Raw genomic sequence first — 18,537 nt, forward strand, 5'->3', positions numbered from 1 at the left:
ATCACATTTTAACCCCAAAGAGAAGGTGGAGTGAGTATATAAACCCTCATATGTATATATATTATTTAATAAACAAATATTTGTGATTGCCATTATGATAAGCAACATCAGTTGACACTTAGCCCTTGTGACTTTTGTAAGTTGTCTCAGAATTTAAAAAAATATAATGTGCATAAATAGAATTTTTAGTGATTTTGTGCCTTTCCTAAATTTTCGGTAGCACTGTTAGTGTTACATTATAAAGTTTAAAACTCAGCTAAAGCAGCTAGACAGCAGTGTGCTTTGTGACTGATGCCCAAAATGTGGTCTTGGTACAGCAGCCAATACCGGGCTGTCCGTGGGCTAAACAGCAGAAATGTGTCTGCACAGCCTCAATGCAGTTCTGTGCAGCTGGTTCCACTGTTGCCACCTTAACAGAGAAAGGTTGGAAACTCAGCACAGCCACAACTTAAGAGGTGACTGAAATTGAGTTCTGACAGAGGGGAGCCTCCACCCCAAAAGAAAATGTACGTTTAGCAAATGTTTTGCCTCCTCTTTAGAGCTTGCGGGATTCTTGCAGACGTCGCACATTGTGTGGATGAACCGACGTGTAACGCAGATTGATTTTTATAGAAAGGCACCACTTAGGTCTCCTCTATCAGCATAGCCTTCAATTGATTAACGTTCTCCTTCTTCAGCTCTGTGTGTGCAAGGGACATGTCATGTCAGCCTGTCCTTCTTGATAGTGAGGTTTTTTAAGAGGCCAATTTTTCTTCCATTTGAGTGCGGAAATAGAGAGAGGTGGGAATGACAGGTAAATTGACCAGTTTTACTAATAGGGAGTGCGGTGGTTTGAATGTGCTTGGCCCAGGAAGTGGCACTTATTTGAAGATGTGGCCTTCTTGGAGTAGGCGTGTCACTGTGGCTGTGGGCTTTAAGACCCTCGTCCTAGCTGCCTGGAAGCCAGTCTTATTAGCTGCCTTCAGAACAAGAGGTGGGACTCTCAGCTCCTGCCTGGATGCTGCCATGTTCCCACCTTGATGATAATGGACTAAACCTCTGAACCTGTAAGCCAGCCCCAGTTGAATGTTGTCCTTTATAAGAGCTGGCTTGGTCATGGTGTCTGTGCACAGCAGTGAAACCCTAAGACAGAAGTGGTACCAGGGACTAGGGTATTGCTGTGATAGGCTTGGCCATGCCTTTGTTTGAAAGAATGTGGATTTTTAGGACTTTGGATTTGGAAAGAAGTGGAATGTTTTAAGTAGGGCTTAATGGAACATCCTGGTAGAAATATGGAGGACTTTGTTGCTGAGAGCAGTTTGAACTGTGGAAGCCTGGTTCTAGAGGTTTCGGAGAAGAATTTTACTATGTGGCCAAGAGACTGTTCCTGTGATATTTTGGTGAAAAATGTGGCTGCTTTTTGCCCTCTTTTGAAGAGTCTACCTGTGATTAAGGGAAAGAGATTTATATTAATTGTCTTGGCAAAGGAAGTATCAAAAAAGCCCAACAGAAACTTTGTTCTATGGTAAAGTCTCATGAAGAGCATTTTGAACAAGCATAGCAAGCTTAGAAAGGAAAAATATAAAATGTATGGTTGAAGTAATAAAGGGACACCAGGAAATGAAATGGATCTCAGTCCTGTGTTCAAGGAGGTAAAGAGATTAAAAGGGTGGTGATCTCAGGGCAGGATCCCACCCAGCTAAGTTTACTGTTGATGTTTGCAGTTGAACAAGAAATAGATAGGACTTTTAATCTGGAATGAACTACAATCCAGAAATGGAGGGAACACTTGTGATCATGAGGTTGGAAGACACAGGCTTTTGATCTGGATCTTGCGGAACAGTGGCCATGAAAAGCTTAGGCCCAGGCATGATGGTACACACCTTTAACCCCAGGAGACAAAGCCAAGCAGATCTCTGAGTTCAAGGCCATCCTAGGACAGAGCAGGTTCTAGGTGAAGAAAAGCCTAAATCCAGGCATGGTGGAGCACACCTTTAATCCCAGCATTCAGGAGATAGAGCCATTCAGATCTCTGAGTTCAAAGTCAATCTACAGAGCAAGTTTGGGGGCAGCCACGCTTAGACAGCAAAGGAGTTGGAAAACAGAAAGCTGGTGATACTGTAATAGAGCAAAGGGGCCATGTTCCATCCCAAAGAGCTACAGAACTGGGCAGCTTAGGCCATGTGGCACTGGCTTTAGAGGCAAGAATAGAAGGGACTACTAGGACATTTGATTCTGGTCAGCTGGACCTAAGAAATTAGCAGTGATTAAGAAGAGACCAGTATCACTGAGGTAAAATCTTCTGGGAAGTGTTTTCTGAGAGCATTAAGAAGCTGTGTTCCAGAAATAGCCAAGGCTGTATCTTGTGCTGTAGCTGTACTCAGCTATGTGTAAGAGTCACTAGTTTTGAAGGCATGAAGAGGTCATAAAGAGCAGCTGAGGCTGGGCACTGTGAGAGGCCATGGAAGGCCACAGGTGAAGGTGCAGCCTCGGTTGCAGTTGATGGCCCAGGACTGAAGGGGTCATGCAAAGGAGTTGAGGCTTGGCACCATGAAGAGAGCCTGTGAGAGGCTACTGGTGAAACCAGTTGCAGCAGAAGACCACAGTGTATTAGAGATGCCAGTACCATGAGATGTACTACAGAAGTGCTACAGAGAATAGAGCTGGAGAAGTGACGCCAGCCCTTTGGAGGAGCCCAGAAGACCATGTGTGGATCCTAGCTATTGGAGCAAGAAGCTGTAATATTGAAGTTGCCTTGGAGATCCCAAGATGTTTGAGGTACCAGAGCCATGGGCCATCTGCTGAGGAAAACTGCTAATGGAGTGGGACCAGCCCAGGAGGAAGAAGTTTGTTGCAGTCAACAAAGATGAAAAGGGAGCTGGAGGTCTGAAGACCGCTTTGCCATGAGACACGGAGATGCAGAGATTGGAGTCTGCCCAGCTTGGTTCCTGTCTTGCTTTGGGGATTATAGTTAAGTGCTTGGATGAATCTCAGAAGACACTTTCAACTTTGGACTTCTTACACTGTTGAGACTGCTATGAACTGTGGGGACTTCTGAAGTTGGGCTAATGTATTGTGCTTTATGCTATGTTTAGGTATGTCCCCCATAGAGTCGTATGTTTGAACAAACCTATAGGGGCCACAAAGTGGAATGTGGTTGTTTGAATATGCTTGGCCCAGGGAGTGGCACCATTTGGAGGTGTGGCCTTATTAAAGTGGGTGTGGCCTTGTTGGAGTAGGTGTATCACTGTGGATATGGGTTTTAAGACTCTCACCCTGGCTACCTGGAAGCCAGTCTTTTCCTAGCTGCCTTTAGAACAAAAAATAGAATCTCAGCTCCTATAGCCCCACGTCTGCCTGCACCCTGCCATGCTCCCACCTTGATGATACTAGACTGAACCTATGAACCTGTAAGCCAGTCCTGATTAAATGTTGTCCTTTATAAGAGTTGCTTTGGTCATGGTGTCTGTTCACAGCAGTCAACATGCTAACTAATGCAGGGAGCAATGTTGTTTGAACGAGCATGCACAGATTTTGTAAAGATTGGTGGCTGTCTTGGAATGCAGCTGGAAGCAGTGTCTCAGCCATGTTGCTAACAGGAAGCTTAGATTTGCCAATTTCCAGAGTCTGTACTGTAGTGTAATTATCTAACCTGTCTTTGTAGCCGTTCAGTGTGAAAGAAAGCCCATTGAAGTGTCCCGAGAAAAGTCTTCCAACTGTGCAGCTTCTACAGAGAAAATCTACATCCGCAAAGACCTCCGAAGCCCTCTGGCTGCAACGCCAACCTTTGTAACGGACAGCGAGACTGCCAGGTGCCCTACAGCTGACGCTGGGTAATGAATGCTTCATTCGCTGCTCTCCGGATCTACTGAGACTAACACTTGCACCTCATTTCCTGCAGGTCAACTGGACTGTTGGATTCGGGGATGTTTGTGAATATTCATCCATCTGGAATAAAGACAGAACCAGCTCTGCTAATGACACCAGATAAGGTACCTCCTCCACCTCTCCCCCTCCGCCATCCCTGTCCTGCTGGAGTCTGAGCCCTTCGTTCCGTGCTCTACCTACTGCAGAGTAATAATTCCCGTTTCCTTTTTCAAAAGATTTGTTTATGTATTACTTTAGGTATATGAGTGTTCTGGTTGCATGTATGCCTGCATGCCAAAAAAATGGTATCAGATCTCACTAAAGATGGTCGTAAGCTGCCATGTGATTGCTGGGACTTGAACTCGGACCTTTGGAAGAGCTGCCAGTGCTCTTAAGTGCTAAGCCATCTCTCCAGCCCCTAATTCATGTTTCTAAAGCTAAGCTTACTTGATATTAAAGCTTACTATGCTATTAAAGTTTTATCTCTAACATGAAAGCAATGAACATTTAAAACTGTTCTCAGTTTCTTTCATCTTAAAATAAATTTTATCAGAAAATTAACTTATGGTAAATCCAAACCGAACAGAACAATATACCATCTGTAATCCCAGCAACTTGGAAGGCTAAAGGCAGGGCAGTGACTACTAGGGTAGCCAGCCTGGTCTATACCCTGCTTTGAGGGTCATCTGTGCTGTATTGTGAACCCGTCTGGACAAGCAGAAGGATAGCACAGACTTCTTATCTCTATTCTTATTTTCCCTGCTAGATTTATTTGTACCAATATTTAAGATAGCTTCAAGCAAAAAGGAAATCTTGGAGGCTGGAGAGATGGCTCAGAGGTTATAAGCACTAGCTGCTCTTCCAGAGGACCTGAGTACAGTTCTCAGCACCCACATGATGGCTCACAACTGTCTGTAATGGGATCTAATGCCCTCTTCTGGCATGCAGGCATACATGTAGGTAGAATGCTATATATGTACATATGTACATACATACATACATACATACATACATACATACATGCATACATCTTTTAAAAAAAGAGGAAACTCTTGGCCTAAGTCAGAACACTCAGGATTATATACAGGCACCATGCTTCCTGACCGTGCTGTGGGTTCTGGGGTCAGAGTAGGAAGAGATTGCGTGTGTTTTCAGATTACACAACCAAGTCATCTAGAGTCTCTTGGGACTGGAGCAGATTTTCATTTGTCATGGGGTCTAAAGGAAAGACACACACACACGCGCGCGCGCTTGTGGGGACCCTCATGTCACAAAGGCACGAGGGCATGCCCTGCTGTGTCCTGCTGTCTGCCTTACGCCCTTGAGACAGGGTCTTGCTGAACCCAGAGTCAGATGTCCCATTGGGTTAGCAGCCAGTGAGTCCAGCAGTCCTTCTTCTTTGTCTCCCCCAAGTGTCACGGTTACAGGAACACACATGACTGCTTGTGTATGTGCTGGGGGCCCAAACTCAAACCTTCATTTACACACCAGCCACTGTTGCCCACTAAGCCATCTCCCCAGATCAAAAAGCTTGCTTTATTTAGATAACATGTGGCAATTTTCTGTAGAAAGAAAATTTCCGTAGTAGAAGAAAACATTTCCTAAAAAGATTTTTTGAATCTATTTGTATTTGCTGTGTGTGCATGTGCATGTGCGTGTGTGTGTGTGTGTGTTTGTGTGTTCATTACAACACACGTGTAGGTCAGAGGCCAGCTTTCTAGAGTCGGGGCTCCCTTTCCATCACGTGGGGCTTGAGCTTTACACTCAAGTCACCATTGTTTGTGGCAGTGCTTTTACTCTGAGCAGTCTTGCTGGCCCTGGAAAGACATGAGGGTGCTTGTGGTAAGACTTTCTTCTTGCTGCACTGGACTCTGGCTTCACAGCACGCACGGTCCCTCAGTACCAGGGCGTCATTCAGTGGAAGAACATGAGCTGATATTCGAAGTTCTGGTTCAATCCCAGCAGCCAAAGCTGTAATGCCTTGCAAGCACTTTAACCACTGATGCATTGCCCTGGCCCCAAAAGAATTAATGAACTGAAGCTTAAGTATATAAAAAACTTCGAATTGGAAATAGTTCCAAAACTCGTGTATCACTTTGAGAAGTTGCCAAGTGTCAGCTCATTGGTTTTAAGATTGAGAGCTGAAAGGAAATAAAATGAAGAGTGTCCCTGCTCTTCCTGTGCAGTGACTTTAGCTGAAGCCTGGTAGACAGAATGCTTCTGACGGAAGAGGGGCAGCCTGTTCAGTAAGAAGTTTTGAGGGGCTAGAAAGATGGCCCAATGGTGAGAAGCACAGATTGCTCTGGTCAAAATTCATTTCCTAAAGGTTGCATCAAGTGGCTCTGCCCCCAGGGGATCCACTGGTCTCTGCTAGCCCCATAAGCACCTGCGCTCATATGAATATACCCACACACAGACACATGCAAACACACATTATTTAAGAAAGAAAACAAGGGGGGTTGGGGATTTAGCTCAGTGGTAGAGCGCTTGCCTAGCAAGCGCAAGGCCCTGGGTTCGGTCCCCAGCTCCGAAGAAAAGAAAAAAGAAAAAAAAAGAAAGACAGAAAGAAAGACAGAAAGACAGAAAAGAAAGAAAGAAAGAAAGAAAGAAAGAAAGAAAGACAGAAAGACAGAAAAGAAAGAAAGAAAGAAAGAAAGAAAGAAAGAAAGAAAGAAAGAAAGAAAACAAGGGCTGGAGAGATGGCTCAGTGGTTAAGAGCACAGACTGCTCTTCCACTGAGTTCAATTCCCAGCAACCACATGGTGACTCACAACCATCTGTAATGGGATTCGATGCCCTCTTCTGGTGTGTCTGGGACAGCAACAGTCTACTCATATAAATAAAATAAATAAATAAACCTTTAAAAAACAAAAAGAAATAAAACTAAATCTTTGGGCTTGGAGAGCTGAGATAGCTTAGAGGTTATGAGCCTTCACTGCCCTGTGGAAGACCCATGTTCAATTCCCAGCACCCACATGACAGCTCACAACCATCCATGAATCCAGTTCCAGGGATCCAGTGCCCTCTGTTGACCTCTGAGGGTACCAGGCTTCGTGTGATGACATACATGCAGGCAAAACACCTATACACATAAAATTAATTTTCTTAATCTTAAAATTTGGAAACTTTAATAATATTAAGTCAATGCTAAAAAGAATTTGAACTTTGACCTCATATCTTTTTATAGAGACAGTAACTGACTTGGATAGATTAGCTAGGAAGTGGAGTATATAATTTTTGTTTTAAACTTTAATAATTGTTTTTAGGAACTCGTACCTATTTTAAAGCCTATATTTTCCTCAAGAGTCAGTTTGCTGTGTCTGTCTGTCTGTCTGTCTCTCTCTGTCTGTCTCTGTCTCTCCGTCTCTCAGGGCAGGTTCTCACTCTGTAGCCCAGGAGAGTCTGGAAGTTACCATGTAACCCCACACTGGCCTTGACTTTGTAGCAGTCCTCCTGCCTCAGCCTCATGAGTTGCAGCAATCACAGAAACGAGCTGCTGTGTTCATCAGTTTAATTTCCTAAGATGATTTTAGGATTTTGTTATTTCATGATCTTGAATTTGATATTTAAGGTTTTAAAACCTATCAGGACCACCTCGTTAAATCTTGGTGCCTTCTTCTTTTCTTAAAGGCTGAGTCCTGTCAGGGAGACTTGGGCACATTGGCCAGTGTGGTCACGTCATTAGCGAATCTCGGCAAGGCTAAAGACCTTTCTCACTGTGGTGGCGATCTGCCTGTGGTGCAGAGCTTGCGCAATGGAGATACATCCTTTGGTGCATTTCATCAGGATATCCAGACCAATGGTGATGTGTCAAGGTAGGGTCTGTGTGGGTCCCGTCTTTCTAAGTCTCACTTTAACTGATCACAGTGCTTTAGCATTGAAGTCTATCTAGAAGTTTCTGAGAACAGTATTTCTATAAGACTTAAAAACTGTAAGGCACGGCGAGGTTTAACTGACAATCTACCATTAGTACAACATGCCGAACACGCTCCGTTCTGAGTCCCCCAAGCAGTGAGCATCTCTCATCAACTCAGTGCTGATGTCTGGCGTACATACTTTGTGTATGACAAGTGTGTAGACAAGTGTGAGGATCCCTCTCACACCTGAAGAGATTGTGATTACTTGGCAGCACGGTAGTATGTAATACTTCAAAGTACACTTACCGAGTTTAACTTGTTGATTTTGAGACAGTACTGAAGGTCACTACAATCCAGCAGTCTGTCTGTCACCCAAGAAAGCTGTTTTCTGAAGCATCCTTAGTTGTTGTTTCCTTGTTTTGTGTGCATACCTTTCTCAGACAGTGGCACTGGAGGTGGGCTCCAGGGCCTTCTGTACACTACACAAGTATTCTACACTGAGCCATAACCCTTCCCTATTTGCAAGAGTTTTTTGGCTTAAACTTTCCTCCCTGTAGTCCTTGGTACTAAACCCAGAGCCTAGCGCATGCTAGACAGCCTACTGTGCTATTCCCACAGCCCTTAGACTTGAATCTTAACTCCAGAATTGTGTATAAGAATCTCATTTTATTGGTGGAGATTGGCCAAGCTCACAGCGATTGGCCAAGCTCACAGCTTCTGATGTCTCCTTGTAGGGCATTTGACAATCTTGCAAAAGCATTGACTCCCGGAGAAAACCCAGCCTGCCAGAGCCCAGGAGAGAGCATGGAAGGAAGCACACATCTAATCGCTGGAGAGCCAAGCTGCATGGAGAGAGAGGGGCCACTGCTCAGCGATTCGCATGTCGTTTTCAGGGTATCTTTAACTTCTTTTTGTCATGTGACTGTTTGATTTTGATCTTCCTTTCAACAATCAAAATTGGCCTGTTACACTTTTAAAGTCAGACATTTGCAAATTCTTGGTGGAATTTCAGAATGAAGCTAAAACATACATGCCCTGCTGTAGAAGACAGTGGGTCAGCTTGCTGTCGGTCATTAGATTTTAGACACAGTAGTAGCTTTTTCTTTCTTTAAGCATGGGCAGTCACTGAGAACTGAACGCACCACTTTATTCAATGCCTGCCTATTACTTTTTTAGTGTCAGTTGGTGTCTAAGACCCAGATATTTTACTCTTAGGTTAGAAAGGATAAGTGCAGCATTCCCTTCCTTTAGCTACCCTCAGCAATATCCTGTGAGGATGCATGTCATTGGATGCATTTTAGCCTCAGGTTTGTATCTGATGGTACTTTTTAAAACCATTTTGGAAAAGGAGCCTTTGGAATTCCTTTTGCTCTCCTAAGTACATTTTTGTAATGGCTCTGGGAATGAAACCCAACATACCTTTGTGCATGGCCCCACACATGCTAGGCTACCTCTGCCACTGCTCAGCTCAGCCTCTGTGCACTGCCCTTGGTGGCAGCAATGCAGGGAGACTGTTAGACTTATGACGCCTAGAATAGCTTTCCAACATTCAATTTGTTATTCAAATTAACGTACACTACTCAAGCCAGGGTGTGCTCCCCACTGAGACCTCATTAACACCATAATGGGCCCCCTGCTTGGATCTTTGCTCTGCCAGTTGTGAATACCATTAGAAAGGGTGAGCAGGGGGATGTAGATTACTCTTGGCAAACATAGCTAGAACACAGGACAGTGATTTACGATAGATTGCAAACTTCCCTCCATCTCTTAGGACAAGCATTTATGGCTATCAAATGATAAAGTGTCTGTACTGCCAATAACTGTTTCACCGCTAAAAGTAATGGACAGAAAATAAATGTGTCACAGACCAAAACACCACATAAGATTGGTATTTCAAAATTCAGCTCGGTTGAGAGAGCCACAGAGAAAGTTTACTGCGGCTTAATCACTGCAACATGATCCACCATTCTCATATAAAACATTACTAAAGACAGCTTAAAATAATTCACGCATTTTATCTGCGCCTCACAAGGAAGGTTTTTATGAGCGATGTAAAGAAAGATAGTGAGAATAATTAATGCTGTACTTAAAAGTTTTTGTTGGAGCTCCAGACAAGGGCCTATCAGGGCCAAAGGCTTTTCCCATTGATCATTCCTATTCTAAGTAAAATACATTCTTCTGTGTTCTCAGTTTCATTTCCTGTTCTGGACTTAGATTGGAGGAAGGACAAGAGAGGTGTAGACAGGCCTAGTACAAGCAAGGACAAGCGGGTACTCTAGACAGCAGCTGTCGACCTGCTTAGACAGGTTCCCATATTCTTAACCGTATGAAATAAATGTGTCAGACAGAGAATTAAACGAATGCCAACTTCGGCTTTCCTTTCTAAAGTCGGTGGGTTCTCTCTCTCAACTCTTGCTTCCAGTCTTGGGAAGAGGTCTCTTTTCAGTGATTCCAAGACCACAGTCTGTCCTTCCACTGGTGTTCTCGGCCTGAGTCCCAAAGGCAGACATCCTCATTCAGACCATGAACTTCTTCTCTCTTAATCCCTGAGCAAAGCAGGCTTTGTTCCTCTGCTGCTCTGGTTATCTGGTATAATTTGCATATTTTCATATCTGTTCTTTCAGCTGAGCCATGCTGAAGGTTTGGGGTTTGTTATTGTTGGTTTTCTTTTTTTTAAGATTTATTTATTTTATATATACGAGTACACTGTAGCTGTCTTCAGACACACCAGAAGAGGGCATCAGATCCCATTACAGATGACTGTGAGCCACCATGTGGTTGCTGGGAATTGAACTCAGGACCCCTGGAAGAGCAGTTGGTACTTAACCACTTTGCCATCCAGACCAAGCTGAAGTTTTTATTCTCAGTTTGCAGTTGAACTAAGCTTTGTATATTTTAGTCTGATTCAAAGCAGCCTAAATGTAGAAAGGAGAAAGTATCTGATACAGGAAGTGGAGGAGGTAAAGAATCTAGGATGGTAACAATAATTAATACTTTTAACGACTTAGAGTTGTAATTTCAAAAATCTCTTTCACATCATTCTTACAAGAGTAATTAAAGTATATAGGACTTCCATCCTTTAAAGTGAACGTATGGGACAAGAGTGAGACGGTTTCTAAAACTGTTGTGGACACTGCCCTTGTAACCTCTCTTTCACTCCCTAGTTGTGACTGTCCTTCACTCTGTAACTGGCTATCTCATGTTCCTTGTGTCTTCTCCATCTTGTCCTGGATTCTGAAACCAGCATAATCTTTGTTAACAATCAACCTACTATGTCACTTGACAATTTAAACTGTGACAAGACCCAGTTGTGAAAATCAAACAATCGCTATATTCCATAGCTCCCATTGTTCAGGCTCTGTCTTGTGACCTGTCAGTGCCCTTCCCACTTGGAGTCAAGTCCCCATCACTTCCTGCACGGGTCATCCCTAACCCTGCCCGCAGTTCTCACTGTTCAGACTCGAGTCCTGAGACAGTGTCTCCTCGTGTTCACAGCAGTCCCATCGGTGTGCTGCATGGCTATTCCAGAGTCACGAAACCTTGAAGGAGAATTGACCTCTCTTAACAAGTCATGTTTTTGAAAGTTTTATCCTGACAGTTAGAATGTGACCTAGAAGCTGAACTAGGAAGGTTATTGTCAAGAGAAGCAGGCAGGCAAACTGCTGGTTTTTATTTCTTTAAAGGTAGTTTGTTTAAGATGATTTGGGAAAAGGTTTGGAGGGGCTTTTTTGTTTGTTTGAGGGCGTTCTTTCTTTTGTGGATTTCTGTTCTTTGGTTTTTGAGGCAGAGTCTTGCTATGCAGCCCAGTCTGATTGTGGAGTGCAGTCCTCTGAGGTGCCGCTGTGACAGACAGGTATTCTGCATTGTTGGCGTGTAGCGTCCCTCCTTTACAGGGCTGGCTGTCTCGGCCAGTCCCCTAGCTTTTTGCTCTTCACACTCACCTCAGGCAATTTTGATATGGTATAGCTCCCGAAGTTCTTGCGCTCATTCTTGTGCAAGCATTGAATATTTGCCTGCTTCTTTAAGAACTGTTTCATGGGGCTGGGGAAGACGGCTCAGTTAATAAGTCCTTAGTGCACTGAATGAGGAGTCAAGTTCAGATCAACAGCATCAACATAAAATGTCAAGTGCTGTGTGGATGCTGGAAGCCCTGGCTCTGAGCAGGGATGCAGGAGGTTCCCTGAAGCTCACTGGCCAGCTCCTCTTGTGGATCAGTGACCTGCAGATTCACTGAGAGACCCTGTCCCCAAAAGAAGGTGAGGGGCCAGCAGGGAGATAACTCGGTGGTTTGACCCCTGAGATGCACAATGGAAAGAATTGACTTCTGAAAGTTGTCCTCTGACCTCCACATATATGCCAAGGTACACCTCCTTACCTATATGCACATATTGTGTGCACAATAAATAAAAGGAAAAAAGTAGTGAGCAGTAGAAGACTCTCAATATGAGCCCTTTGTCTCTGTGCAGATGTCTGCACACATACGTGAACATACATATGCATCTCTTTCACACACACACACACACACACACACACACACACACGTTTTCGGAATCATTTGATACTGTTCCAGTAAGCATTTACAACTTTTCCATCACGGGGCTACAGGTACTGTTAGATGGTAGAGTGCGTTCTTAGCATGCCGGAGGCCCTGCGTTCAGTCCTCAAAAGACAGCGTATTTTTCCTTTTCTTTTTTTTTTATTTTTTATTGTTTCCCAGAGCTGGGGACCGAACATGCTAACATGCTTCCTATTCTGATCATGGTTTCTCCTGCCCCATCTCCTCCAGATCTCCCCACCCCCACCACCCAACTCCCCCTCCCCCTTCTCTCCTTCTCTCTCTCCCTCTCCCTCGAACAAGAAAAAGAAACAAACCAAAAGTAAAAAGAAAACTACAAGAAATACACACACCCGTAAAAACACAAAATTTGAAACTGTAATATAAAAGCAAAAGGAGACCTTACAGGAGATCCCTGTAAGAATTAGGTAAATCTTTGTGCCTAATTTTGAACAAAGAAAAATTGTCCTTTACTTAATTTTTTAATCGAAAATAAATTGCTCTCTCATACAATACATCCAGACCACAGTTTCCCTCCCTCTGCTCCTCGTATCCTCCCCCCTCTACCCCCCAGCTCCCCTCCCTATCCCCATTTTCCTTCAGAAAGGAGCAGGCCTGCAAGAGACAGCAACCTAATATGACAAAGCAAGATACAGTGAGACAAGGCAAAAGCTTTCACATCGAGTGTGGACAGAGCAACCCAATAAGAAGAAAAGAGTTCCAAGAGCAGGCAGACGAGTCAGAGACACACCCATTCCCACTGGTAGGAGTCCCACAGACGCCCAGAAGACAGCCATAACCGATAGCAGAGGACCTGGTGGGGCCCATGCAGGCTCTGTGCTTCCCACCCAGTCTCTGTGAGCCCTGCTTAGTTGGTTCAGTGAGCCCCGTTCTTCCTGTGTCCTCCATCCCCTCTGACTCCTACAACCTCTCCCTCTTTCTGGGAGGTTCTCTCAGCTCTAGTGGGAGGGACCTGATGGAGACCTCCAGTTTTGTCTGTCTGTGTCTCCGTCTGCCCCCATCTGCTGCCCCTCTGATGACCACTGGAAAAGGCACTAATCATATTGGTCTTTCTGGGTCTCAGTCACCTCACCTCAAGATAATTTTTTTTCTAGTTACATCCGTTTGCCTACAAATTTCATGACACTTTTTTTTTTAATCAGTGAGTAATACTCCACTGTGTAAATATACCACATTTTCTTTATCCATTCTTTGGTTGTTGGACATCTGGGTTGTTTTCAGTTTCTGACTATTATGAATAAAGGTGCTGTGAACATAATGAACAAGTGTCTTTGTGGTATGATGGAATATCCTTTGGGTGTATGACAAGTGTGGTATAGTTAGGCCTTGAGGTAGATTGATTCCCAATTATATGAGGAGCCGCCATGTTGATTTCCACTGGGACTGTTCAAGTTCGCACTTCCACCAGCAGTACAAGAGTGTTCCCCTTGCTCCACATTTTGCTAACATGAGCTGTCACTTGTATTATTAATCTTAGCCATTCTGACAAGGATAAGATGGAAACTCAAAGTAATTTTGATTTTCATTTCCCTGATAGCTAAGAATATTGAACATTTCTTTGTTTCTAAGCCACTGAAGATTCCTCTATTGAGACTTCTGCTTAGATCTAGATCCCATTTTTAAATTGGATTCTTTGGTTTTTTTGATGTCTAGTTTCTTGAGTTCTTTAAGACCTCTTTTGATGTGGAATTGGTGAACATCCTTTCCCATTCTGTAGGCTACCATTTTGTCCTATTGATGGTGTCTGTCCTTGCCTTACTGAAGCCTTTTATGAGGTCCCATTTATTAATTGTTGATCTTAGTGCCTGTGTTATCTGTGTTCTGTTCAGAAAGTCGTCTCTGGTGTCAGCGTATTCAAGGATATTCCCACGTTTCTCTTCTGTCATGCTCAGTGTGTCTGGCTTTATGTTGAGGTCTTTGACCCACTAGGACTTGAGTTTTGTACATGTGATAAACATGGGTGTATTTGGATTATTCTACATGCAGACATCAGTTAGATCAGCGTCATTTGTTGAAGATGCTTTTTCTTTTATTAAATTGGGTGTGTATTTCTGGCTGCTTTATCAAAAACCAGTTGTCCATTGATGAACATGTCTGTTTTTATGCTGATAGCAGTGGTTGTCATTACTATAGCTTTGTAGAGGTTTGAAGTCAGGGACGTAAGTCCTCCAGCAGTTCTTTTATTGTTCAGGATTGGCTTTGCTACCCTGTTTGTCTTTTTGTTTTTCCACATGCAGATGAGAATTGTCCTTTCAAGGTCTGTAAAGAATTGTGTTGGAATTTTGTAGGGGATTGCACCAAATCTGCAGATTGCTTTTGGCAGGATGGCCATTTTTCCTATGTCTTTCCATCTTCTGATGTCTTCTTTAATTTCTTTCTTCAAGAACTTCAAGTTTTTATTATACAGGTCTTTCACTTGCATGATTAGAGTTACTTCAAGATATTTTATAGCACTTGAGGCTATTTCAAAGGGGGGCTTTTCTTCTGGTTCTTTCTCAGTTTATTCGTCCTTTGTTAGATGCCATGAAGCTCAAGCTGCTGCTTAGTAACTGTCACGTGGGTTCTAGGAATCAAACCATTTGTGTGTGTCTCTCTCTCTCTCTCTCTCTCTCTCGTGTGTGTGTGTGTGTGTGTGTGTGTGTGTGTGTGTGTGTGTGTGAGTTACTGATCTTTTTAAATTAATTTTGTGTCCAGTTAGTTTTCTGAAAGTGTTTTTCTGTTATAGGAGTTCCCTAGTGAAAGTTTTGGGGTCATAATATCATATCATCAGCTTAGAGGGATACTTTGACCTCCCTTTGTTTCCAATTTGTATCCCCTTGATCTCCTTTAATGTCTTATTGCTCAAGCTAGAACTTTAAGTACTATATTGAATAGATACAGCCAGAATGGACAACCTTTATCTTGTTCCTGATGATAGTGGAGTCGCTTTAAGTTTCTCTCCATTTAATTTGATGTTGGCTTGTTATAAATTACCTTTATTATATTTAGGTATGTCCCTTGTGTAATGGATGTTTGATTGTTCAAAGGCTTTTTCAGCATCTAATGAAATGATTGTGTGTGTGTGTGATTGTGTGTGATTGTGTGTGTGTGTGTGTGTGTGTGTGTGTCCCTTCCAACCCTGAGTTTGTTTATGGTGGATTACATTTACTGGTTTTCCTATACTGAACCATTCCTGCATCTCTGGGACGAAGACTACTTGATCATGGTGGATGATCTTTTTTTGTGTTCTTGAATTTGATTTGCAAGTATTTTTTTTTGAGTATTTCTATATCTATGATCATAAGGGAAATGTGTAATTCTCTTTCTTGGTTGAATCTTTATGTGGTTTGGGTATCAGGGTGACTGTGGCGTCATAATTTTTGGGAGGAATGTTTCTTTTGTTTCTATTTTGTGAAATAATTTGAGTAGTATTGGTGTTAACTCTTCTTCCAAAGTTTGGTAGAATTCTGTGATAAAATTGCCTGGCCCTGAGCATTTCTTGTTGGAAGATTTCAATGACTACCTCTATTTCATTAGGGGTTATAGGCCTATTTAAATTGTTTATCCAATCTTGCTTGATTTAACTTTAAGTTTCTTTTTTTACTTAATTTTTTAAATGTTTATATGTATGGGTGTTTTGCCTACGTGGATACCACACAGCATATGCGTGCAGTGCCCTTGGAGGTAAGAACAGGGTGTCAGACCCCCTGCAGTTATAGATGTTGTTAGCCATCATATGGATATTGGGAATTGAAATTGGCTCCTCTGGATAAGCCACCACTCCTCTTAACCAATGAACCATCTTCTCAGCCCTCGTTTTTTATATTTTATCTGACATTTATAGAGAACTTTTATATCTTACTGATGAAAATTCTGTGATCTGTTTTGCATCATAGGCATCTTTTAAAATGTGATCAAAACTATGTATTAATCCCCTGGGAAAATATTATTGACCATTGGAAAGATAACTCTGTCAGTAGAGTCTTGCAAGTACAGGGTCTGAATTTGAATTCCAGAGCCCATGTTAAATAAACAAACAGATGCTAGCCATGGTGCTGCATGTTTGTAACCCCAGCTTTGGGGAGACAGAGACTGACTTCCCTGGGACTCCCTAGCCAACCGGCCTAAGCTTGAGCTCCAGGCCAGCGAGGGGCTCTTTTTCAACAAAAAGATGAACAGTGTGATGCGTTAGGAATGCGGTTGTCCTCTAGCCTTCCTGTGCACTCCCACGTGCACACATACACATACAAGAGCACACACAGTGAAAGTAAATTGCATACAGTGCAGCTTCACACCCCACCCAGCCACTGTTCACATCTGCAGCCTCCTGCTCTTTCCTGTGTAGTAAGGCACATGCTAAAGCGGAAACTGGAGCATCTGTATTCCATGCTGCTATTTTTTTCTACTTAGGTGTCTGTGGGGGCTTTGTTTTGTTTTGTTTTAGGGTAAATCTTGCTTAAGTTTTAGGTAAAGACCCCAGGCTGCTTAGAACTTGCTGCATAGACCAGACTGGCCTCAATTTAAATCTTGTGGTCCTCCTGCCTCAACCTCTCCAAAGCTGGGTTTACTGGTGTATACCACCACACCTGCAAGATTTTCCCTTCTACTGTCATCTCAACTTTTCTTACTAATTTAATACTTCTAAGATACTCTAAGAAAAAGATTGTTCTTTTTGCTAGTGATAGAAATTTGGGTTGTTTCTAGTCACTGTTAGAAGCAGAGTACATCAACATCCTTACAAGGGACAATGACTTCATGTGTGATGTGTATTTTTCTAGAATAGATTTAGAAATGATGCCCAGGATCAGAAATATGTCAGACTTTGCAGTTTCAGCCTTTGCAGTTTCTGGGGTTTGAGGGTGGATATTAGAGTCATTATTAGTAGACCACGGTTGATCCGGAACCCCAACATGTGCTAACGTCTGGAACATCAAACATCGATCCCAGAATGGTTCTGAGTTTAGATTTTTGGGTTCGGGTTGTTCAACAGTGTTTAAGGTCACAGGCTGTAACTTGGTTTTCCAATGGTAGGTTAACAGCCAGATTTCCTAGGGGTTAGCCATCAGTCGCTACGAGTGCTCGTTTCCCTGGGTCCTCACTGAGGTCTGTATTATTGCTTCAAAACAGGAAACGCGGTTCTTACAGGTGTCACGTGTGGTAGTGCCATCGCTCCTTGAGAGTTTCAGAAGTTTTTTGATAGAGGATTTATTATCAGTGTGATCACACCTAAAATAACTCTCTAAAGTCAAACTGAATATTACTTTTCTACACTTATTTATTTGTTTATAATAATACAAACTAACAGCCTTTGAGGTGCTTGCTTATGAACATTTTTTCCATAGAACACTTTTTTAAACACGCTTTTGTATTTAGTAATAATATTTTAGGATAGACTGGCGCTGCACAGACCTGCTTTGTGAAGAGTTGAAGGGGCGTCAGTGTTGAGCCCTGGGTCCCATATGTTTTTTTTTAGCTTCCTTCCGGCCATAGCTGTGCCCAGTAGGGAGCACGCGCCCCTCTGTTGTCACAGGTGGGCCTGCTTCACTCTGGCCACCTGCTATCCCTGCAGGCATAACTGTACCCTAAATGTAGGGCTCTGGCACACAGGACTGCTTCTGACACTGGAATTTACTGTGTCCCATGGGTAGAGAAGGGAGAGGGGCAGAAAACACACAGACATACCAAGACAGTAACTTCATAAAGCAAACAGATTGTTTCGTGTTTGACAGTCATTAGGTGAGAATGTTTGTCTGGATGTCACTTTGACAGAATTCATGATCTACTCATCCGTCCCCAGACACTAGTGTCATATCCAGTGACCTGAATGACTTCGATAATAAGCTTTTCAGGTGAAGGTATCGGATTCCTATATGATGTGTTATATTTATATTCAAGTTTTTCAGAGAGCTGATAATTTAGAACTTGAAGCCATGAGATAATTTACCTAAATCCCTGTTCGTGCTAGCTCACCATGCCTTCTCCTATGCCCGAGTACCTGAATGTGCACTACATTGGGGAGTCGGCCTCCAGACTGCTGTTCTTATCGATGCACTGGGCGCTTTCCATACCTTCTTTCCAGGCGCTCGGGTGAGTGTTTTGAAGTCCTTGAATATAAATGTGATTTTTGTGGCACACATGGATTAAAACAAGAAGTTTATTTGGGGAGGATTTGTATTACAGTAGAGAAATGCTCCACCATTCTAACCCTACGACAGTTCATGGTAATTCATGGTCGCTAACTACTATTCTCTCTATGACTTTTGTGTAGAAGAGTGGCTG

General features: G+C 43.0%; 1 protein-coding gene across 5 annotated transcripts in view; it reads left to right on the forward strand.

The window, feature by feature from the left end:
- Window positions 1-18,537, forward strand: part of Nr2c1 (nuclear receptor subfamily 2, group C, member 1) — a 53,273-nt gene that overhangs the window by 17,586 nt on the left and 17,150 nt on the right. For 4 of the 5 annotated variants that reach the window (XM_039078458.1, NM_145780.2, XM_017594671.3 and 1 more), the window contains 5 exons: window positions 3,644-3,791; window positions 3,881-3,971; window positions 7,477-7,661; window positions 8,438-8,597; window positions 18,224-18,345. In XM_039078458.1, the coding sequence (XP_038934386.1) occupies window positions 3,644-3,791; window positions 3,881-3,971; window positions 7,477-7,661; window positions 8,438-8,597; window positions 18,224-18,345 (706 nt within the window). The remainder of the gene's footprint in view (window positions 1-3,643; window positions 3,792-3,880; window positions 3,972-7,476; window positions 7,662-8,437; window positions 8,598-18,223; window positions 18,346-18,537) is intronic. The other variant, XR_005486547.2, reaches the window with a different exon arrangement.

Source organism: Rattus norvegicus, chromosome 7 (assembly GCF_036323735.1).
Source record: "Rattus norvegicus strain BN/NHsdMcwi chromosome 7, GRCr8, whole genome shotgun sequence".
In the NCBI taxonomy this organism is placed as follows: Eukaryota; Metazoa; Chordata; class Mammalia; order Rodentia; family Muridae; genus Rattus; species Rattus norvegicus.